This window comes from Apodemus sylvaticus, chromosome 14 (assembly GCF_947179515.1).
Source record: "Apodemus sylvaticus chromosome 14, mApoSyl1.1, whole genome shotgun sequence".
Taxonomy (NCBI): Eukaryota; Metazoa; Chordata; class Mammalia; order Rodentia; family Muridae; genus Apodemus; species Apodemus sylvaticus.
This window is the reverse complement of record NC_067485.1, coordinates 17,432,509-17,452,626: the sequence shown is the minus strand read 5'-3', so window position 1 is coordinate 17,452,626 and position 20,118 is coordinate 17,432,509. Positions and strand designations below refer to the sequence as shown.

Below are 20,118 nucleotides of genomic sequence, written 5' to 3'. Positions count from 1 at the left end.
AGGGGCCTTTGCTGCTGCTTATGCACCTCATACTATTCTTAGAAAAAAGTTGAAAGATTTATTTATTTATCTTTATGTGTGTGTGTTGTCTGTGTTTGTGTCTTTTTACTATGTTTAAGACCTCAGAAGCCTGGAACTGTAGGTACAGATGACTGATGGATGTAGCTACAGATGAGCTGCCATTTGTGTTCTGAAAATTGAATCTGGGTCTGTTGCAAAAGCAATATACACTCTTAACCTCTGAGTCATCCTTCCAGCCCAACTTTTAAAAGCCATTTTGAGACAGAGTTTCATACTGCATGTAATCTGGGTCAGCTTGGAGGTCATGGAAGTCCTTGCCTCAGCCTTCCTACTGCTGGGATTACACGCATGTGTCAGCACACCCAGCTTGGTGTGTGTGCGTTTGCATGTATTTGAAATAGGTTCTTATTATGCAGTCCAGGCTGGCTGGGAACTCAATCCTCAGCTTTAGGAGGCTGAGACAGGAATACCATGAGGCCAGCCTGGGTTACATACTGTGTTCTGAAGTGAGATTGCTGAAAAAGAAAAGAAAAGGAAGACAAAGAAAAAAAGTAAAATCCCCAAACTGTGGTTGTTGAATCTGGGAATGCTATTGAACTTGTCATGATGTCCTTTGAGGCTCTTAGTCCAAAGAGATTGTATGCATGCTTCACTTAACAATTTGTGCTAACAAGAGATTCTGTCCCTTTTTTGGAAAAAAGATCTTGCTAGAAATTGTGATTAGTGAATGTGAAATGAATTGGGTTTGGTGGCACACAACTATGATCCCAGTGTGTGGGAGGTAGGAGGAACAGGAAGGTGATGAATTTGAAGTCAGCCCAGCCTGTATAGTGAGAGCGAGAGCCTGTTTTTATTTTTTTATTTTTTAAAAAACAAAAACATACAAAAAGCAAAGGAAGAGAGTTGGAGGAAAGGCTCACAGGTTAAGATGGTTGTATGCCTGCGTTGCCAGAGGACCTGAATTCACTTGCTAGCACTCAGCATTGGGCAGCTCACATCTGCCTGTGCTCCAGCTCTTGGGGATTCAGTGTATACTTGTGGCATTTTAGAACCCCTGACCTGTACGTGGGCATAGAATGCCCCAATGCATCTCCTGCCCCATGGTATTGTGCCAGCTTGCTTGTCACCATTTGCATAACTAGTACTGCCATGTGGGTGCTGGGACTCAAATCCAGGTCCACTTGAAGAACAGCCAGTGCTCTTAACCTCTGAACCATCTCATCAGCCCTTGGATAATGGCTTCTTTGAGCATCTTTATTTCCTTAAGATAAATATCTAGGATGAGTGGGCTGGGTCAAAGGCCACAGATTTTGCTGGCCGTTGTGGTATAAGCTTTCTGAAAGTGATCCTGACTGGGTCTCTTCCATGCTGCCCTGGCCCTTTCTCCACAACTGCTATCCTTTATGCCTGAGTGTTTGGCCAGTACTGATCATGCTTTGTTTTATTTTTCCAACAGCGCTGTGTAGTTCTGCGTTTTCTGAAGTTTCCTCCAAATAAGAAGAAGGTAAGGTTGGTGGACTGGCTATTGTCATTACAGCCTTAAGAAGACCTGGATGTTTTCCCAGGGGTGTGTATGTGTGCTTTGTGGTGCTAGAAATTGAAAATGGTGCTTTGCCCAGGATAGGGAAATGCTCTATCTCTAGGGTTTATCCTGTACCCTAAGCCTTCCAGTGCATAATTATAAATATTAATGCTATAAATGTAGAAATTTAAGTATGATGTACTCATTCAAGGTAGGATGTAGTGGGTCCTCATTCCTGATGTGTGAGACCTAGCAGGTTCTCTGTGTTATTTTGTGTCACTCTAAGGTAGGTCTGCCTGCCCTGCTCAGGATCCCAGGGCCAGGTTTCAACTTGATGAGTTCCTTAATTGCCTCAGCAGAATTGTGTGTAAGAAAATACAGTGTGTCACACTGGGTAGATAAACTATTATACTAAAATCACAGTGGACAATATCTGGTAGAGCAGAGGTTAAGTCATCCAGGCACAGTTTGTGGACCCTCCATGAAGACTTGCTTTCACCCTGTTTGCCCAAATTGAGGTATTGTTGCTTTCTGGTAAATCTCTGGTAGATCGGGAATATTGGAGGCTCCTGTTGTTCCAGCACACGGTGTGAGGGAGGCTGACATTTGGCCTGTCTCACTTTGCACCTGGCCAGCTGCCTAAGAGCCCCATGGGGATGAGCTGGCTTTTATGGGCGAAGGTGGAACTCTTTGAGGAGATCATTATACCATCTGAGAGACAGTCTGTCAAGTATTTGAGAGCAGAGGCAGCTCTGGGACATTGGTGGTAGAGGTGATGGGGCTCTTGGGCCTTGTTTCCCAGGAGCCAGCAGGAACGTTGCCTTTGTTTGGACAGGAGTCCGAGAGTTAAAAGGTGGGTTGAGCAGGCAGAGGGGATCTGGTGGGGCCCAGGCATCCTATGGGTCTACCTCGGCTGCTGAGGAGAAATGATCCAAGGTGTTCTCTTTCTGTTGGACGTGTCCTGGGTGCTTCGTCCTTTGTGTCCTTGCTAGTCCTTGTGCAATGGCCGTAGTGCGCATGCACCCCACCTCAGCAGGTGCTCTCCCAGGCCTTCCTGGGCAGCGTCTTCCTGGTGGGCATTCATGTTCCTTCTGTTCTCCAGATTTTTTTTTTTTTTTTTTTAAATCAGAAGCTCCGACATAGCTGTTCAGGGCTACTGGGTATGTTCTGGGAATTTCTATCTGTCAGGCTAAGTCCTGACAAGATCTAATTGTAGGAGCTGTGGGATATCAGCACAAACTTTGACTGTGTAGAACATTTCTGGGTATGAGTGTTGAGGTCTCCAGAGGTTTGTGGGGTACATGGGATGGCAGCTTAGTCTGTTCTGAGCTAGGTTTCTGGGAGTGGGGTGGGGGGCTACTAGGAGCCCTGCCTGGAGGTCGATCCTGACGATGTCCTGTGCTTGCCTCTTCCAGACCTCAGAAGAGATACTTCAGCATCTGCAGAACATAGTAGACTTTGGCAAAAATGTCATGAAAGACTTTTTGGGAGAGAACTATGTTCATTGTGGGGTAAGTGCTGTTAATTCCATCTCAACTGACATCCAGTTCTGCACTCAGTTCCGGCATCTTAGTGATGGTCTTGTGCAGGGAGGATCCTGAAGCTTTTCTCACCTGCTGCGTGCGCCATGTGGCAATCAGTCAGCTCTGCCAAGGTGCCTGAGTAGTGAAGTTCTCCAGTGAGAGCCTCGAATGTTGTCCTTGAACCTGAAGGGTAGCTTGGCCCACGTTTCTGTGCTTTAGGAATCAGTGTGAGTCCATTCCCGGAGGCTCGTCCTGGAAGAGGCCTGTGGGTGATACTGAGAGCCGTGGAGGAAAGGCTTTGGAAGACCTTAACATTGCTCTCTGTTTGGGGTTTGCTGTCCTCATAGCTTGCCTGTGTTGGGGAGGGGAGATAAGGGATGCCCTTTAGCCTACTTCTGACCTGACTTGTCTTCTGAGTTTGGGACTTAGAAAGTCTCCATTTTGCCTTTCCTTGGCTGCTGACTTTGTAGTTTGTCCTCCCGCAATGTCTAGGCTTGGGGATGTTTGGAGGTCATTTGTGACCCCTAGGAGCATTTGTGCAGTTTTCACACAAGATATATCCATTGAGTAGTGTTGGCACCTACCCATGTCTTCTTGGAGAAAGATTGTCAGAGGTACCATCTGCTGGGAACTATGTCTTCCAGCCTTGGCATGCTAGGCTGAGTGGGAGTCTCTGGTCAGGACTACATGGCTAAGGGGAGCTGGGACTTCCTGAGGCAAGATCCCAGCATTTTTGTCCTAGGCAGGTTTCCTTTGTCACTTAGGAAATTTTTCTGAAGACACAATTCTGTCCCGTTGGGAGCATAGGGTGGGGATGACAGTGAAATGGATGCAGATTTCCTTTGCATAGAAAGTGGCAAATACACAGCTGAGGAAGTGAGCGCACCAGGCATGTGTGCCCAGTGTTGCCAGAGCTGGAGCTGCTGCTCAGTGGGTGCAGCTTGCTGGCCATCTGGCTGGATTTCTCGCAGCCCTTGTTCTGTATCTATAGACGCTGCAGGACCAGGATGGCTGTGACAAGAGATGCTGGTGGCGTGGCTGGTCACTGTTGTCTTGGGTCCTGGCTGGCTCTGAGGAGAGCTGGCTGCTTTTAGTGCACTGAAGTGTTCTTGCTTCTGTGTAACCTCTACATGTTGTGAAAATAATAGATCAGCTCTTACTGCCAAAGTGACATACATAATTTTTTTGAACTATATATTTTACTATGAAACCTACTGTTAAATTCACCATTTTAACTGTGTTTAGCTATGCATGGTTCTGAAGCATTAACAGTCCTCAGGACGTTGTGAAATCTGTACGTTATGTGTGTTTTCTTTCAGGAAGTTGTTCAGCTGCCTTTAGAGTTTGTGAAACAACTATGTTTAAAGATACAGTGTGAACGACCAGGTAAGGATGTAGAACAGTGTATTATTTATTTATTGTTGGACAGATCTCTCTATGTATCCCTGACTGGCTTGGAACTTGATGTGTGGACCAGCTGGTCTTGCAAGCCCAGATATCTGCCTGCGTCTGTTTCCCAAGTGTTGTGGCTTAAGGCGTGCACCACCTTGGTTGGCTTGTTTGCAATTTTAAAAGTCTTTGAAGTGTTCAACCCAGGTTAGGTTCAGGCGTTTTGCAGCAGTATTGTGACCAGAGGCTTTGTCCTCACCCCTTTGGGCTCTTTTCTTGTGCTTGCTGGTGGCTTTGATAGCAAGAGCCAGATTAAAGCTTTTGTTCTTTATGATCAAGCATATAAAGTCTATGTGTTGGTTGTGAAAATGTCTTGTTATTGACACTACCAAGCAATAATGTTATAGAATTCTCCATAATAAAATCCTTTCTGATTTGATTCAGAAAATGAAATAGGACTCTGGGGTCTGTCTGGGGCAGAAGCAAGAGAGGTGTATAGTGCAGGACAAGCCCTGGACTCTGGCGTTCAAGTCCACAAAGACGGACCGAGGCCAGTTTCAGGGCTCTGTTCTTCCACAGATGCTCTGCATCCCCACTGCGTTTCATAACCCCTGTTGAAAATCCAATATTTCTCATGGTGGGCAGTGGCGAATTCTGACAGATCAATGGGTGGCAGAGGCAGGCAGATCTCTGAGTTCAAGGACATCCTGATCATCTACAGAGTGAGTTCCAGGCCAGCCAGGGCTACATGGAATTTTTTCTCAGGGGAAAAAAGTATGCTAATTCATAGTGACAAGAACTCTGTTACCCTTTGTAATGACTGTTGGATTAAGTCTGCTCTTTAGAAGGGAAGCTGGTCCCCGGAGCGGAAAGCCCGGAGCATGCTGTGGGAGCACAGAGAATCAAGAGTTGGAAGGAAGGAAGGGAGGGAGGGGCTATATTACATTTCTTTTCCCTGTTCTGGGCAAAGAGAGTGGTGGAATTGGTGACCATTTCCAAGACTCTTCTCACTTCTGATGTCTGTGGCACATTTTTAAGTTCCCCAGGGTCATGCTCAGGTTTAAAGATTGGCTAAAAGGACCTTAGATCTCAGTTACATGGTTAGGATTTATGCAATGGGAGTTACGAATGAAATCTGCCAGTTGAAGAGTTATAGGTTCTGGAGGGTCTAGACATCCCCTCCTACAGTGACTGTATGTGATGGCATATATCTATCCCCAGGAAGCTTTCTAAGCTTCAGTGTCAAGGGTTTAGAGCTTTTCAGTCATTCAGGTTTTCATCCTATAGCGATGACAGTATGTGGCTTGATTATACGTCCTAGCCTTCCCACTTCCAGCTGTTGCCTGCCTGAGGGCGTCCTGTCCCCCACCCCACCCCCACCCCCAAGTCCCAATAATTATTAGGGCTGGCTATCTCTTGTCTTGGCCCTCAGGTGTGACTCTTGCTCTGTCTTCCAGAGTCTCGTTGTGACAAGGACCTAGACACACTCAGTGGTTATGCTATGTGCCTTCCCAATTTAACCAGACTTCAGACCTTCCGCTTTGCAGAGCACCGGCCGATTCTGTGTGTAGAGATTAAGGTGAGTTTTCATTCGTGGTGGGACGGCACTACAGATAAAGGGAAAGGTTGCTCTCAGGCAGTGAGTCTCCCTGGCCCTGCTTTGAGTATGTGTTCTGTGTTTCTCAGGAGCTCAGCTGGCTTTTTCCCCACAGCTTCCCTAAGAGTCTAGTCCCTTGCATAGCCCCTGGGTACTACCTTAGGTTCCTTCCTGGGTGTTAACAATAGGAGGCCAGCCCACACACCCGAGCCGAGCTGGGAAACCTTTGGTTACAGGAACCAGAAGGAAGCATGTTGGGGTGCCCTTCTGAACAGGATGTATCTCAAAACCTTGGTCTTGGCCCTGTGCTTGCTGCTTCCTGCATTGAAGACCCAATGCTAGGGTACCTTCTGACTAGGGACTGCTTCCTGTGCAGGAGGGCTTTCTCAGAGGCACCTGTGTGCCCTACAAAAGTCTCTGTGCCCTACAAAAGTCCCTGTGAACTGGCCCAGAGTTCTAGATCTTAGACCAAGACTCGCTTACTTCAGCTGCCTATGTTCAGCAGTTGGCCAATTGGCCCTAGAAACTGCCAATGTTGTAGGGTGGGGCAGGGTGGGGGGGTGTTGGGGAGGGAATCCCAACCCCACAGGACCATTTAACTTCTCTTCCTTTTTTCTGAAAGGTGATGATCCCCCATGCATTCCTTGGCCCGAGTGCTTGGGTCTTGTGATCCTTGAGGGCCTGACATTCTGTCTCTCCCGCTACATTGTTCAGAACTAAGCCCAGGCACTGTGTACTGACAGCATGCAGATTTTAGAAGGCAGCTGGGCTCCCTGACATTCTGGAAACCTAGCAACTATCAGATGGGCACTTTGTAGGCCATACATTAATAGCAGTGGGAACAATGGTTGTGCTTCTTGGAGCTGGGAGCCCTGAACCCATCTCCACTCCTTCCAGTCTGCCACTGCGAGCACAAAGCTGCTCTGTCTTATACTCCTGTGAGCCAGGCACAGCTTGCCAGTCCTCTCAGTGAGAGGGAGGGCTGTCGTGCGAGGCAAAGAGGAGTACCCTGATGAGGAAAGCTGAGAAAGCACAACAGTTTCTGGGGATAGTTTTGCCTGAAACTTGTTCTTCTCTATCTCATCGTGTGTGTGTGTGTGTGTGTGTGTGTGTGTGTGTGTGTGTGTGTATGTATGTGTGTGTGTTTGAGAACTATGTGATTTCTTCCTAAACATTTGTTCTCTTACATTACAGCCAAAATGTGGGTTTATTCCTTTCTCAAATGATGTTACCCACGAGATGAAGCACAAGGTGTGCCGATACTGTATGCACCAGCACCTCAAGGTGAGATCAGAGTCCAGTGCAGGAGCGCAGAGTGCAGGCCATCTGGGCCTGAGGGAAACCACTTGGAGTTTTCAGAAGATGAAAAGGAATTGCAGACAATCCTCTTTTTGTTCCATAAGCAGCTCATATTGGTTTTACTATTTTAAGAGTTTTGATCTTTTTGATTATAGTTTATTTATGGATGTGTGTGTTCAAGTGTGGGCACCTGTGTGCGAGGAGGTCAGAGGACAACTTATGGTTGGTTCTCTCATTCCACCACCATGTGAGACCTCCATGGATCACACTGTTTATGCAGCGCTGGCCACTCAGCACCAGTTTCATGCATGCAAGGCAGGCACCCACCACCTGAGCTAAGCCCTTGTCTCCCTGCTCCTTCTCCCTTGAAGCCCACCCACCTTCCCCCCAACTCCCGCTTGGCTCTGCTCTAGTTCTCTGGCCTTTAAGCATATCCCTACATCATACTCAGAGGTAGGTTAGAGAGACTCTGCACGGGCAGAGCTGGGCTGTCGGCTCTCCAGGGCTTTCGTTTCTATCAACTTTCCCTGACACTTTCACGCATGCTGTGCCTGAGTTGCAGTGCCTGGCTTGTCGATGCCTTCGAAGGGATTTATTTGCAGATGCTTCTCTTGTTTATCTTTCTGAGCAGTGCCCTTTTTGCCTAAACATGTTTAGATTCAGTTAATTTCTTTTTTCTTTCTTGTTTGTGTCTTGATGTTTTAGCCAAGCAGTCACTGCCAAATCCAGTGGTGAGCCTTCGGTTTCTTCTGGAGCTTTCATTTGTAATTTTAGATCTTAGCTATTTTCAGTTAATTTTTGTGTATGGTGTTAAGTGTCCAGTTTTATTCTTTTGGTTATAGATAGGTATCTGGATTTCTCAGTTTCTGTGATTCTCCTTTTCTCTTGCATTGGTCCTGCACCCTTGTGGAAGATGTTTGGCATGTGGGTGAGGGTTCTTCTCTGGTCCTTTTCTTAATACTATGTCTGTCTTCATGCCAGTGTCACACTACTTTGATTACTGTGTTTTTTTTTTTTTTTTTCTTCTTAAAGATTTGTTTTTATGGGCTGGAGAGATGGCTCAGTGGTTAAGAGCACTGACTGCTCTTCCAGAGGTCCTGAGTTCAATTCTCAGCAACTACATGGTAGCTTACAACCATCTGTAATGGGATCTGATGCCTTCTGGTATGTCTGAAAACAGCTACTGTGTACTCATATATGTTAAATAAATTTTTTTCCCTCTTTGGTTTTTTGAGACAGGGTTTCTCTGTATAGCTCTGGCTGTCCTTGGAACTCACTCTGTAGATCAAGCTGGCCTCAAACTCAGAAATCCACCTGCCTCTGCCTCCCAAGTGCTGGGATTAAAGTGTGCTACCACTGGCATGTTGGAAGATTTTTATTACTATTACAAGATTCCTTCTCTTCTCTCTTCCCTCTTCTCTCCCTCTCCCCTTTCCCTTACCTTCTCTTATTTTTAAAGACAGGGTCTAATGTAGCCTATGTTGGCTTTGAATTCATAAGTAGCTGAGGATGATTTCCACCTCCTAGGAGTGTAAGCATGTACTACTCCCAGTTCCTTGTCTTGGCTTTGGCAGTCCTGGTACAGGACGATGTGGGTATCTTGGAATTTATCTTAACAGTTATGACTTATCTCCTCTGTTTACTCAACAGAGCTATCGACTTTCTAGTTACTCTTCATTTGAGTTATGTTTTTCAACTTCACATTTAGTTATTAAAATATTTATTAAATGATGCTGTGTTTGTATCCATGTGGATGTGTATATGAGGTCTGCAGACCCACATACAGGCAAAATGCCCATTCCATAACTTTTTTTTCAGAAGGTAAAAGGTTTTTAAAATTTGTTCTTTGATAACTTCATATGTAAATATATAACATATACTGGTCATCTGTCCTTTCTTATCTCCAACCCCTTTTAATTGTTACTGTTACTAATTAACAAATTATTTACATGTGTGTATGTGTGCATTGTGAGCACTCATGAGTGAGGAAGCAAAAGGACTGCTTTCAGGAGTCACTCTGCCTTGCTGGGCCAGGCGTCCTCTCGTTCCTGCCAGAGCTGTTTCTGGTCAAGCTGATGGCTTCCGGGACAGTCTGGTCTCTGCCTCTCATCGTGCCGTACAAGTGCTAGAATTACATACAGTTCTTTTGCTTGGGTCTTGAGATTGAACTCAGGTTTACCTACTGAGCCATCCTGCCAGCCTGTTTAACTGTTTTTGAGTAGGGTCTTAGGTGGCCCAGCCTGGTTGGCACTGTTTGTTTAGTGACTTCTCTGCTTATTCTTATACATATGTGTGTGTGTGTGTGTGTGTGTGTGTATATATATATATATATATATATATGTTTTAAATTTTATTATTATTTGGGTGTACACATGTTAAGGCTGCCATGTGGAAGTCAGTGGACAGTGTTTGGGAGTCAGTTCCCTCTTTACACTGTGAGTTCTGGGACTGGAACCTAGGCCTCCAAGGCGTGCTCTGAGCCATCTTGCTAGCCCTATAAAGTCTATATTCTTGCTCACCTATAGTTGAACTCTTTACTTGATTAGCTTACTGGGCTTGATGTTGTCTCAAGCCAGTGTTTCTCAGCCTGTGCTGAGGAGGTGAGCACAAGTGTGTGAGCGCACGCCCACTTAGTCTTCAGGAGGGTTCTTAAGCTTTGTTTTACTTTTTCTTCCGTAGAGCCTTGCTCAGGTAAGCTCTAGAGAGAGCTTGGGGCCTCCTCTGCTCTTCCCAGAGCTTGTTCATGGGTTTCTAGATTTCAGGAACGTGTTAGAGCTTTCCAGAACCTCTGCACATTCTCGTTACTGAGCTTTTCCCTTGAGTTTTAGGTTACACACTTGCTTGCCCTACCTGTTAACCACTGTGTAAGGAAGCCATGACATTAAATGGCAGCCTTTAGATTTTTTTTGGACAAATACCCCCAGAAGACCTCTGGCAGTGTGTGAGCTCCTAATCAGGTCAGTAAAGACAACCAGGCACAGAACAGCCTTCCTGGAACTGAGAGTCAGGCAGGGCGGGCAGTGACGGTTCCGGGACTGAGGCTGTGCGTGTCCTGCCTGTTCTGTGTTCCCTCCCCATGGAGGCTGCCAGGCTGCTGTGTGTGTGTGTAGCAGTTTCATGTTTGTTTCCCTTGGGACTACAGATAGTGAGCTGGCTAGTTTTCTGTCAACTTGACATAAGCTAGAGTCCTTTGGGAAGAAAGAACCTCAGTTAAGAAAGTGTCTCAATTCGATTAGCCTGAGGGACATTTTCTTGATTAATGATTGACATGGGAGGGCCCATTCCATAGGGGGCAGTATCCTACCCTACAAGGGCCAGCGTCCCCTCTGGATGGCGGTCCTGGGTTGTATAAGCAGGCTGAGCAAACCATGGCGAACAAGCTCTCTAGGGCTCGCTTTTGCTTCAGCTCCTGCCTCTGGGTTTCTGCCCTGCGTGATTTCGTCCCCTGACTTCCCTCAGTGACAGGTCTGGCAGTGTAAGATGAAATAAACCCATTCTTCCTCACGTCAGCTTTATCATAGCATAGGGACCTAACTAGGGCAGAGGGATGAGAATAGGACTTTTTATTAAAGTGTCAGGAAACTGGGCGTGGTGCTGCACACCTCTCATTCTAGCATTTGGGAAGTAGAGGTAGGCAGAGCTCTGCAAGTTCAGGACTAGCCTAGTTTACTGTGAGAATTCTAGGCCAGCTAGGGTTACATAGTGATATGCAAAACAAAACAAACAAAAAACATGTCAGGCTCATATCTTATTTAGATTTAGCTGATTTTCTTTCTTTTTCTTTATAGATGGATTTTTATTTTTATGTGAATGAGTATTTCTCATTCCTGGTGCCCACAAAGGCCATAAAGAGGCTGTCCTTGGAACTGGAGTGACGTTTGAGAGCAGCCATGTATATGCTCCTAACCAAACTTCTGTCTACTTCTTTAGCTGTTTTTGTTGTTGTTGTTGTTGTTGTTTTTTAAAGTATATGGTCCCTGGATTCTTAAAGAACTTGAGATACTTTCTGAGGTCTCAAGATTTGTGATTCTGGCAGTTTTGCTACTTTTTACATAAAAAAAAAATTGCCTAGCTTATATGATAAAGAAGTATATATTTTAAATTGATGAAATAATACCCATTCATAACTGAGGTAGTTGGACCTCCTTTTGTGTGATTCATGTTATCAGTTTGGTTATCTTTCCAGAAATGTTCCTATGGTAACAATATATACATAACACAGGTGCTGGTGGCGGTGCCCCTTTCCATGTTTTCTATTGGTGGAACATGCAGATACACCCACGAGGCAAAATCAGATCATGTTGTTTGTACTTGTTCTACCCAGTGCTTACCCCCTTACAGTGATCTTTGAGGGTTTTGTGTTGTATGTTTTCCTCAAAATGTGTTTGATACATAAGTATACTGTTAAAGGAAGCATGACATCACATTATGTGTTGTTCTGCCATTGAATAGATACTGATAGGTGTCAGTCCATCTTTTGGAGTGGCTGCATTTCTCAGTCATCCCTTCATTGTATGTGGGCCCTGCCGAGTGAGTGAATGTCCTTTCTTCCTGCAGTAAGTATCTTAATATCTGCAGCAAAAGCCATGTCCCCACCGTTGCCTTTTTGCTCTGTGTAGTTATTTTAGATTTCCTTTAGGTTTTTCTCAGTTGGGGGAATGTATACATTTTAAAGCTTAAATTTTGGTGGTTACAACAAAATTTATTCGTGCCAGTTTATTCTACTGGCAGCACAAGATTGCACATGCAGTGTCCTTCCCTGGCTGTTAGCGGCTTAGCAACGGGCTGTTCTCATTGCCAAGTGGCTGCTGTTTTCTCCTGCCCACAGGAGGGCTGAACTGGCAGTAAGTTAAGGCTGAGGCTAAGAGTTAACTGGAGTTTCCTAGGGTGAGGGTCAAGTTGGCTCCTTCCTGCTTAGGGTTGTACACCTGGAACCTTTTCCAGGTCAAGGCTGCAGCCCATCCTGGGTTATGCTGTTTTTTTGTTTTCGAGTTTTTTTCAGGTTTTTTGAGTTACTTGTAGTCATAGACAAAGTATTTGATACCGTCATATTGGTGTTTTACCAGGTAGCAACTGGAAAGTGGAAGAAAATCAGTAAATACTGTCCCCTTGACCTCTACTCAGGGTAAGAGTCCCCTGTCATTTGTTTTGAGGGTGGGTGGTGTCTGCTAAGGGAGCACCTTTGAGGCGGGGGGTTTTGAGAGTTATTGTGTGAGGAATTGATGGTATGTATATGTGAGAAGAGGGGTTCGGGGTCAGAGGCATGTTCTGTGAAGTGAGGATGGCAGGCTTGGGATCCTCTATGAGGAAGGACCCTGTGGCCTGTGAGGGGAGGTCAAGAGGACTATGGGGGAAAGTAGGGTGTAGTGTGCAAGCTGGTGGTAGTTATTGTGTGATGTGTTGACAGTGTGGTATGTTCTGTGAGGTGGGTGTTCATGAGGTTGGACATATTTATGGAGGGTCTGTGAGGTGGTGAATGTGGAGTTTGAAATGGGAAGTGGAGGTATTCTGTGAGGTGGAGATGCGCTCTGCTCTGTCTAAACGGTTCTTTGCTCATTCTAGAAAACAAAATATTATTTTTCCTGTGAGAACCAAATCGGGTTGGCAGTGCATTAAGGGAGAGTCACGATTGATTTGCCTGTGCATCCAAAGCTGCATGTTTTGAAGCAAACAATAATACAGAGTATCATTGAGAATTTGTAACTTGTCAAACCTGAGTCAGGAGCTGTCCTTGGAATGTTCATAATGCAGCCTTTTCAGAGCTGGCTGTGGGTGACTGTGCTGATGTGTTGTCCCCAGTGTGACCTCAGGACATGCTTGGGATCCTTGCCTGGGGTGGGTTTGCTTCCCTGGGAGCCTTGTAGATCTCACGTGGGAGTTAGAAGGGGGCTGTGCTCAGGGACGCTGATGGAGGCGCCTGGGTAAGGTAAGGACTGGAGCCTGAGGGGCAGAGACGAGGAGACAGCAGGTGCCAGTTGCTAATGAGTAGGGCAGAGTTTAAGAGGGGGGCAGTCCCACAGCTCCACAGCTCCCTGAAGTGGAGGGATGGTGAGAGGTCCCATGTTCCTGCCTTTTTTAGGCTTCCTAAACTTTGCAGATATATGCTTGAGTGCCTGCTGCTGCTGAGAATAGGGAGAGAGCTACGTAGACTTTGAGTGACTGATGTGCCATGGCCTTCTGGTTCCCCTGCCTCTGCAGGATTCCTCATGGCTGCCTTTGAGCCCTGGACCAAGGTCCCTTCCTGCATCGGGCCACAGTTCCTGGGTTAAGGTAGCTCGAGGCCCAGCTCAGTCTGGAACTATATGTATGGATGTGTGGATACGAGGCCCAGCCTACTGCCTTTAACACCTTCACTGCTTTCTCCTTTCAGAAATAAGCAGCGTATGCACTTTGCCTTGAAGAGTCTGCTGCAGGAGGCACAGAATAATCTTAGGATATTTAAGGTAAGGGCTGTTTCCAGTCCATGCTGGTTTCCAAGTTAGCCTACCACACTGAGATCCTGGCCACAGGTTCTGTGACCACACACATTGAGGTGTCTAGACTGACTGGCCTCAGATGGAGCTCTGTCCTTGACATTACAGGAGCAGCAGATGGAGCTGGAGGAGGGAGGGAACTAGGCAGGGCTAGCCTTGGCAGGAGGTAGTGGCTGTGGCCATGCTGGGAACATATCTCTTGAGTTCTCTTTGCTGTTGTCCAGTGGGCATGAAGGCTTGTGTGAGGTTTGTGAGACTCCAAACCTGTTTCTTGCTTGGCCTGGGAAAGGTGATGGGCGAGCTAGAGGTCCTGTCTTCTGTCTTGCTGCTGTATCACGGGCTGGTATTAACTAGATCTAATGAGAATTTCCTTGCTCTAGAGGCTGGTCAGAGTAATCAGCATCCTTCTTTGTCTCCATCTCCCCAAATCCAGGAATGGAAGACAGTTAATTAATTTCACTCTTCCAAAAATATAAAAATAAAATAAATGGCTGTGGGCATGCACTTGCTAAGGTACTTGTGGGAGATAGGGTGGCCCTTGTGAGTCAGTTTTCTCTTTACAGTGGATGATCTGGGGATTGAGTTAAGGTTACCTCTGGGTTGAGTCATCCCTCCCCCCAGTTTTTTTTTTCCACTCCTTAAGAGATTAGGAATCTGACATTTGAATCCTGGACATAAGTCTCTTTAACTTTGAGCCCATTTCTGAACCTGTCAGGTCACATTTGAGGTATCTGGTCTGCAGTTTCTATGTAATCCGCATGGAAGAATTCAGAGATCGGCTAGTACTTTCCCAAGAGGCAGGTTAAGGGAAGTGGTCTGCAATGACTTTTTAAAAATGAAAAATTTGTCTTTTTATTGTGTGCGTGTATGCACACATGAATACACTATGCACATGTGTGTATGTCATGCATATGTCATGGTACATGTGTGTAGGAGAGAGGACAACTTGCAGGGGTTGGTTCTGTCTTTCCATCATGTGTGTCCTTGGCTTTAACCTAAAGTCATCCAGCTTGGTGGCAGGCACCCATGCACTGAGTCATTTGCGCCTGCCCTGTGATGGCTTTTTAAGACAGTAGATAGCAGTACAGCGAGTTCAGCACAGTAAGTGCTGGCAGCTCTCTGGCTCTCTGGTTCTGATGTGTGCACTCCCTTCTCCCTCAAATTCTGCACACCAGCAAAACAGAAAGTTCCTGAAGCTGTGATAGCCCCCACTTGCAGATGCTGCCTGGTTGTACTCAGTGATCTCATGCTGGATACTGGACTTGTGAGAGATAGTGTTGAGTTCCAAGAGCTCTTGTTACAGAGTCACTGCTCTCCCTAGGCCTTGGGTCTGCTGGATGCCCCATCAGATCCTTGCATGGCTATATTTGTGTGTGTACCCACTGTCTTTGGATCTCACATTTACAATGTCCCTCAAGTCTAGGCCCTCGATGCTGTGTGAAACCTTGCTGTGAGGACTCCCTTGGCCACTTTTGGGCCTGGAGGAGAGGGCAGCTTCCCCATGGGCACAGATGTCTCTACCCTGGATGTCAGGTGACCGTCTTAGCTCCATTTTGGTCACTCTCTTCCTCCTCATGCCTAGCATGGTGAGCAGTCCCTTGGACAGCACCTAGACAGGGCCTCTATATAAACATCCCAGGATGCAGTGAGGAGGAGGAAGAGGAGGAGGAGGAAGAAGACAAGGAGGAAGAGGAGGAGGAGGAGGGCCTTCTCATACCTCTCAAGGGCAGAGACTGTCCTCTTGGCTACTACTGCTCTTCTGAGCCCTTAGCATCTCACACTAACTCATTGCCTCAGAGCCTTAGAGGAGGGTCAGCCTAGTTGTTACTTTCTGAGGCATTTCCACCTTGTGCCACAGCTCTGGGGCCACCTTGTGGTTTCTTTGGTGAGAGCCTTATGGGTGCTGGGATGCTGTGTCTGCTTATATTTTGTTGTTTACACTGACCAGACTCCGTGTGGAGAAAATGCCAAGGGCAGGGGTCCCCACCACATGGCTAAAATAGGAAGATGTGTGTAGTTGAAAGGACCTTGAAATGCTCCTGGTGTTGTACATGGGTCAGGCTCTTATCACAGCCCCAGTGTCAGCAGTGGGTAGCATGTGTCCTCGCTTAAGCTCTGGGAATAAGTGTGAGTGCTGTGTGGTAAGGAACATCTTCTGAGGGGCTCATTTGCTTGCAGACATGCTGTGAGGTCATTGTCTGAGGGTGTCAGTCCTGGGAGTTAGCCTGAGCGTTTGGACCTTTCCTCATTTGATTCATGTCTGTGCCGTAGTGTGGGGAGCTGGGGTCTTCTGAGAAGCCACTGTGCAGTAATGCTGACTAGGTGCTTGAGAACACGGGGTCCTATGTCTGTCCTGCCCCAGCTTGTATTTCTGTCAGCTTGTGTGATCCATCACCCTTTCCTTTTTTTCCCTGCGTAAAGAATGGAGAGCTGATTTATGGTTGTGGTGATGCCCGAAGCCCCGTGGCTGACTTGAAGGAGCTTGCACACCACCTGAAGCCCTTCTTCTTCCCTTCCAACGGCTTGGCCAGTGGGCCTCACTGCACGAGGGCTGTGATCCGGGAGCTGGTGCATGTCATCACCAGGGTGCTGCTAAGCAGCTCCGACAGAGGCCGAGCAGGTGCCCTGAGGCTTGGGCTCCAGGGCCCACGAGTCTGTGAAGCCAGCCCTTTCAGCAGGAGCCTACACCACCAAGGTAGGACTTGGCTTTCCCTAATCAGGTTGTGGGGTCTACAGGTGCACTGAGACTATCCCTTCCCATGGGTATCCAGAGTGGACCCTACAAAGTGACCTTTGTGTCCTTGCCTGACTTCATGGTCCCTTTGGAGAGGTGGTCTAGTTGCACAGAATGAGGCTCAGCTGACTCAGAGGGTCAAGACTTGTTTTTGCATCTGTAGCTGGTTTGTAAGCTGCTTGTCACACTTGGATTCTATGGTTTTTAGCAATATAGTGTGTATTTTCTGCAGTGACTCAGTGCTTTCACCTCTACTTTTGTCCTCTTGATCATCATCTTGACGTTGGATACAGAGTCTTCTCAGTCTGCATGTAAGAGAAGTGTGACCAGGAGTCCTTTGTAGCTGGGCTGAGTGCCACAGAGTGAGGACCGACTCACAGGGCCTCTGGGTACAGTTGCTTTCCTAGTCAGGAGGGAGAAGGAGCAGCCCTACCACTGTAGTGTGTTGTGATGACTCATGAATCCGGGTCAAGTGTGACTCTGGGGACTGCAGAGACTTTGAGTGTGACAGTGCCCTGTGTCCTTCAGAACCCACAGGCCCAGCCTTCCTTTGTTACTTCCCCATGACAACTGTACTGGCTGGTTTTGTATGTCAACTTGACACAGGCTGGAGTTATCACAGAGAAAGGAGCTTCAGTTGGGGAAGTGCCTCCATGAGATCCAGCTGTGGGGCATTTTCTCAATTAGTGATCAAGAGGGGAGAACCCCTGTGGGTGGTGCCATCCCTGGGCTGGTAGTCTTGGGTTCTATAAGAGAGCAGGCTGAGCAAGCCAGGGGAAGCAAGCCAGTAAGGAACGTCCTTCCATGGCCTCTGAATCAGCTCCTGTTTCCTGACCTGCTTGAGTGCCAGTCCTAACTTCCTTTAGTGATCAACAGCAATATCAAAGTGTAAGCTGAATAAACCCTTTCCTCCCCAACTTGCTTCTTGGTCATGATGTTTGTGCAGGAATAGAAACCCTGACTAAGACAACAACTGTTTTTGAATTTTTTTTTTTTAAAACTACAAGTGAATTTTTGGGGTTTTGTTCTTGTTTTGAAAGAAATTCCTTATTCCTTCAAAAATTTTGTTGAAATTAAACCTATAGTCTGGGAAGACACAGATGGGTGCTGGCATGTAGGTATCTGGGGACTCAAGAGGAGGGAGGCTCTCCAATGCCAGAGGCTTCCCTCACAGACCTTCCCGACACTGATGTGGGAACCGGCCTAAGTTATGGATGAGTAATATTTGAAATGATATCATACTCATGTTTCCTTGTCACCTGTGCTTCTTAAATAGCATAAGTCTATCAGCACATGTAGGTTTTCATCTTTTAGCTACCATACACATTTGCTGCATGGGTATCCTGTTACGTGGCTGAGAGTGTCTTGCTGGAGTGCTTGAGTATACATTGTTCCCTCCCCTGTTTTTGCCTTTATTTGATTCTGAGAGATGGTCAGGGATGTCAGGCCCCAGTTGAGAAGGCACTGTATACATTGTTGTGAGTGCATGAGTGAAGGATGAAGCTTCACTTCTTCATCTGTTCCAGTGAGGACAGGACCTTGCCAGTGGTCATAACTACAATCCATGGCTCTGCATGTTTAGCTTGTCCTGTGGCAGCCAGATCTTGCCCCCTCTCTGTGTGGACTTAATGGTTTTTGACTCTGGAAACCCCAATTGGTCTTGAGGGTTTGAGAATGTCTGAATGATTTTTTTGCAGTTCTGGGCTTTATCTCATGTAGGATTATCTTTAAACTTAAATATACAGTTACTTCTAGGGCATGCGATGGAGTTAAAGGATATTCTGAGTTGGTGTTTGGACAGCACAGGGCCAAAGGAGAGGCACTGTCTCTACCTTTTTGTGTGTAGTCACTGGGTACTTAGGGTGGTTTGAGGTCAGTCAGCCTTGTGAAGTGTGCAGATCTGCCTCAGTGCTAGGCTGGAGTTTAGTGGCCTTGTCTGTGCTGCCCAGAGTGAGCTCTGCTGTGTGCACCAGCCTGGGTCTCCCTCCTGGGTCTCCCTCCACAGTCTTCAAGTGTTGATAATAAACCTGCTCTCGTTCTCCCCTGATGTTCTTGGTAGGAAAAAACACCCCAGAGCACTCGGGGTTACCGAAGGGCTGTCTTCTGTACAAAACCCTCCAGGTGCAGATGTTGGACCAGTTGGACATTGAAGGCCTCTACCCTCTGTACAACCGGGTTGAGCAATACCTGGAGGAGTTTCCTGAGGAGAGGTGAGGCTGGCATCAGAGGAAGCTATGAGGCTAGGCTGGGATCAAGGTTACCTGAACTTCAGAACAAAACAGAGTTCCTAGAATCTGGCTCTAAGAGGTGCCTACAACCAACTCTGCCCAGGAAGTCCCTTGTTCAGGTGTGCCAGGGTCTCTGAGATTCATGGTCACTAAGACACTAGAAATAAAGCATTTATGAATGCAGCCATTCCGAAATCCTGTGTCAGGGCCTGGCCTGTAGAGGGCAGTGTTGTCCTACGGGCTGCTCCTGGGACACAGCCTTGGCAACTCCTTAACAGTCTCTGCCAGGCCCTGGGACTGAACTGTGGGTCCCCATGTCCACTTCCATGGGCAGGATTATTTCTGTATATCTTTGGCTTTTTCTTTAGAGTATGGTGAACAGCTCAGGCTGAGCCTTGGCCTCCTGGAGCTCTGGTTTTGTGGAAGATGTTGCAAAATCAGGCTTAAAGAGAGAAAGCAGTAGATCTCTTAGGTGCCTTTCAAGCAATGTGATTGTTGGGCTACGTTGTGTGATACAGAACATACACGTGACTGGAAGTCCTTAGAGCTTTGTCACCCTGTTGATTTGGTCTTGGTGCTTTTTCTTCAGGAAAACATTACAGATAGATGGGCCTTATGATGAAGTATTTTACCAGAAACTGCTTGATCTGTCCACTGAGGATGATGGGACAGTGGCCTTTGCATTAACAAAGGTGAGTAGACCCATTGAGAAGCCCTATGCCTTTCTGAGCCTTTTCCTACTCTCCTCTTCACAGCAGTGACAGCCTAGAACTTAGATTTAAAGCAGAGAGACTGCATTGTTTGGGGTGGGTGGGTGACCATAATACAGGACCCTCGTGGAATTTCTCTTGGCCCTAAAAGGCCAGAGGCAGGCTCCAGTGCTTGGTGGCCCTGAGCCCACCTTTTGGATCCTGTTGACTGTCTTCCTTGGCTGAAAGAATTCCATTGGGAACATTAAAAAAAAAAAGTGCTAGTGCCTAGGAACTGGCTCTGAGCTGGGCTGCTGGTAGTCAGGTTCTCATGTTAGATGTACCCAGAGAAATGACCTATGCTCGCCCTAGAATTGTACCAAGATGTTCAACAGTGCTGAGGTAAGTATTGCAACCCCCATGTTGTCAGCATGTGACTGTACTAGGTTAGAAATCACACTTGCAATTCCACTGCATTTGTTGTGTGGATAGATCGGGGAGCACTTCTGACCAACAGAACAGTTCCCAAAGGGTCCATGGTGATGACTGTGTGTGCAGCACTCTTTGAAAATGACATGGATTGCTGGTTCCTAGGGTTTGGGAAGGGGAAATACTTGTGGAAGTTCAGAGTTCCTGTGGTAAT

General features: G+C 46.8%; 1 protein-coding gene across 1 annotated transcript in view; it reads left to right on the top strand.

Annotated features, from left to right (window-relative positions):
- Positions 1-20,118, top strand: part of Ippk (inositol-pentakisphosphate 2-kinase) — a 40,541-nt gene that overhangs the window by 8,614 nt on the left and 11,809 nt on the right. The window contains exons 2-11 of the mRNA XM_052157263.1: positions 1,478-1,525; positions 2,959-3,054; positions 4,386-4,452; positions 5,913-6,034; positions 7,247-7,336; positions 12,418-12,476; positions 13,722-13,794; positions 16,246-16,519; positions 18,618-18,768; positions 19,376-19,478. Coding sequence (XP_052013223.1) covers positions 1,478-1,525; positions 2,959-3,054; positions 4,386-4,452; positions 5,913-6,034; positions 7,247-7,336; positions 12,418-12,476; positions 13,722-13,794; positions 16,246-16,519; positions 18,618-18,768; positions 19,376-19,478 — 1,083 coding nt within the window. The remainder of the gene's footprint in view (positions 1-1,477; positions 1,526-2,958; positions 3,055-4,385; positions 4,453-5,912; positions 6,035-7,246; positions 7,337-12,417; positions 12,477-13,721; positions 13,795-16,245; positions 16,520-18,617; positions 18,769-19,375; positions 19,479-20,118) is intronic.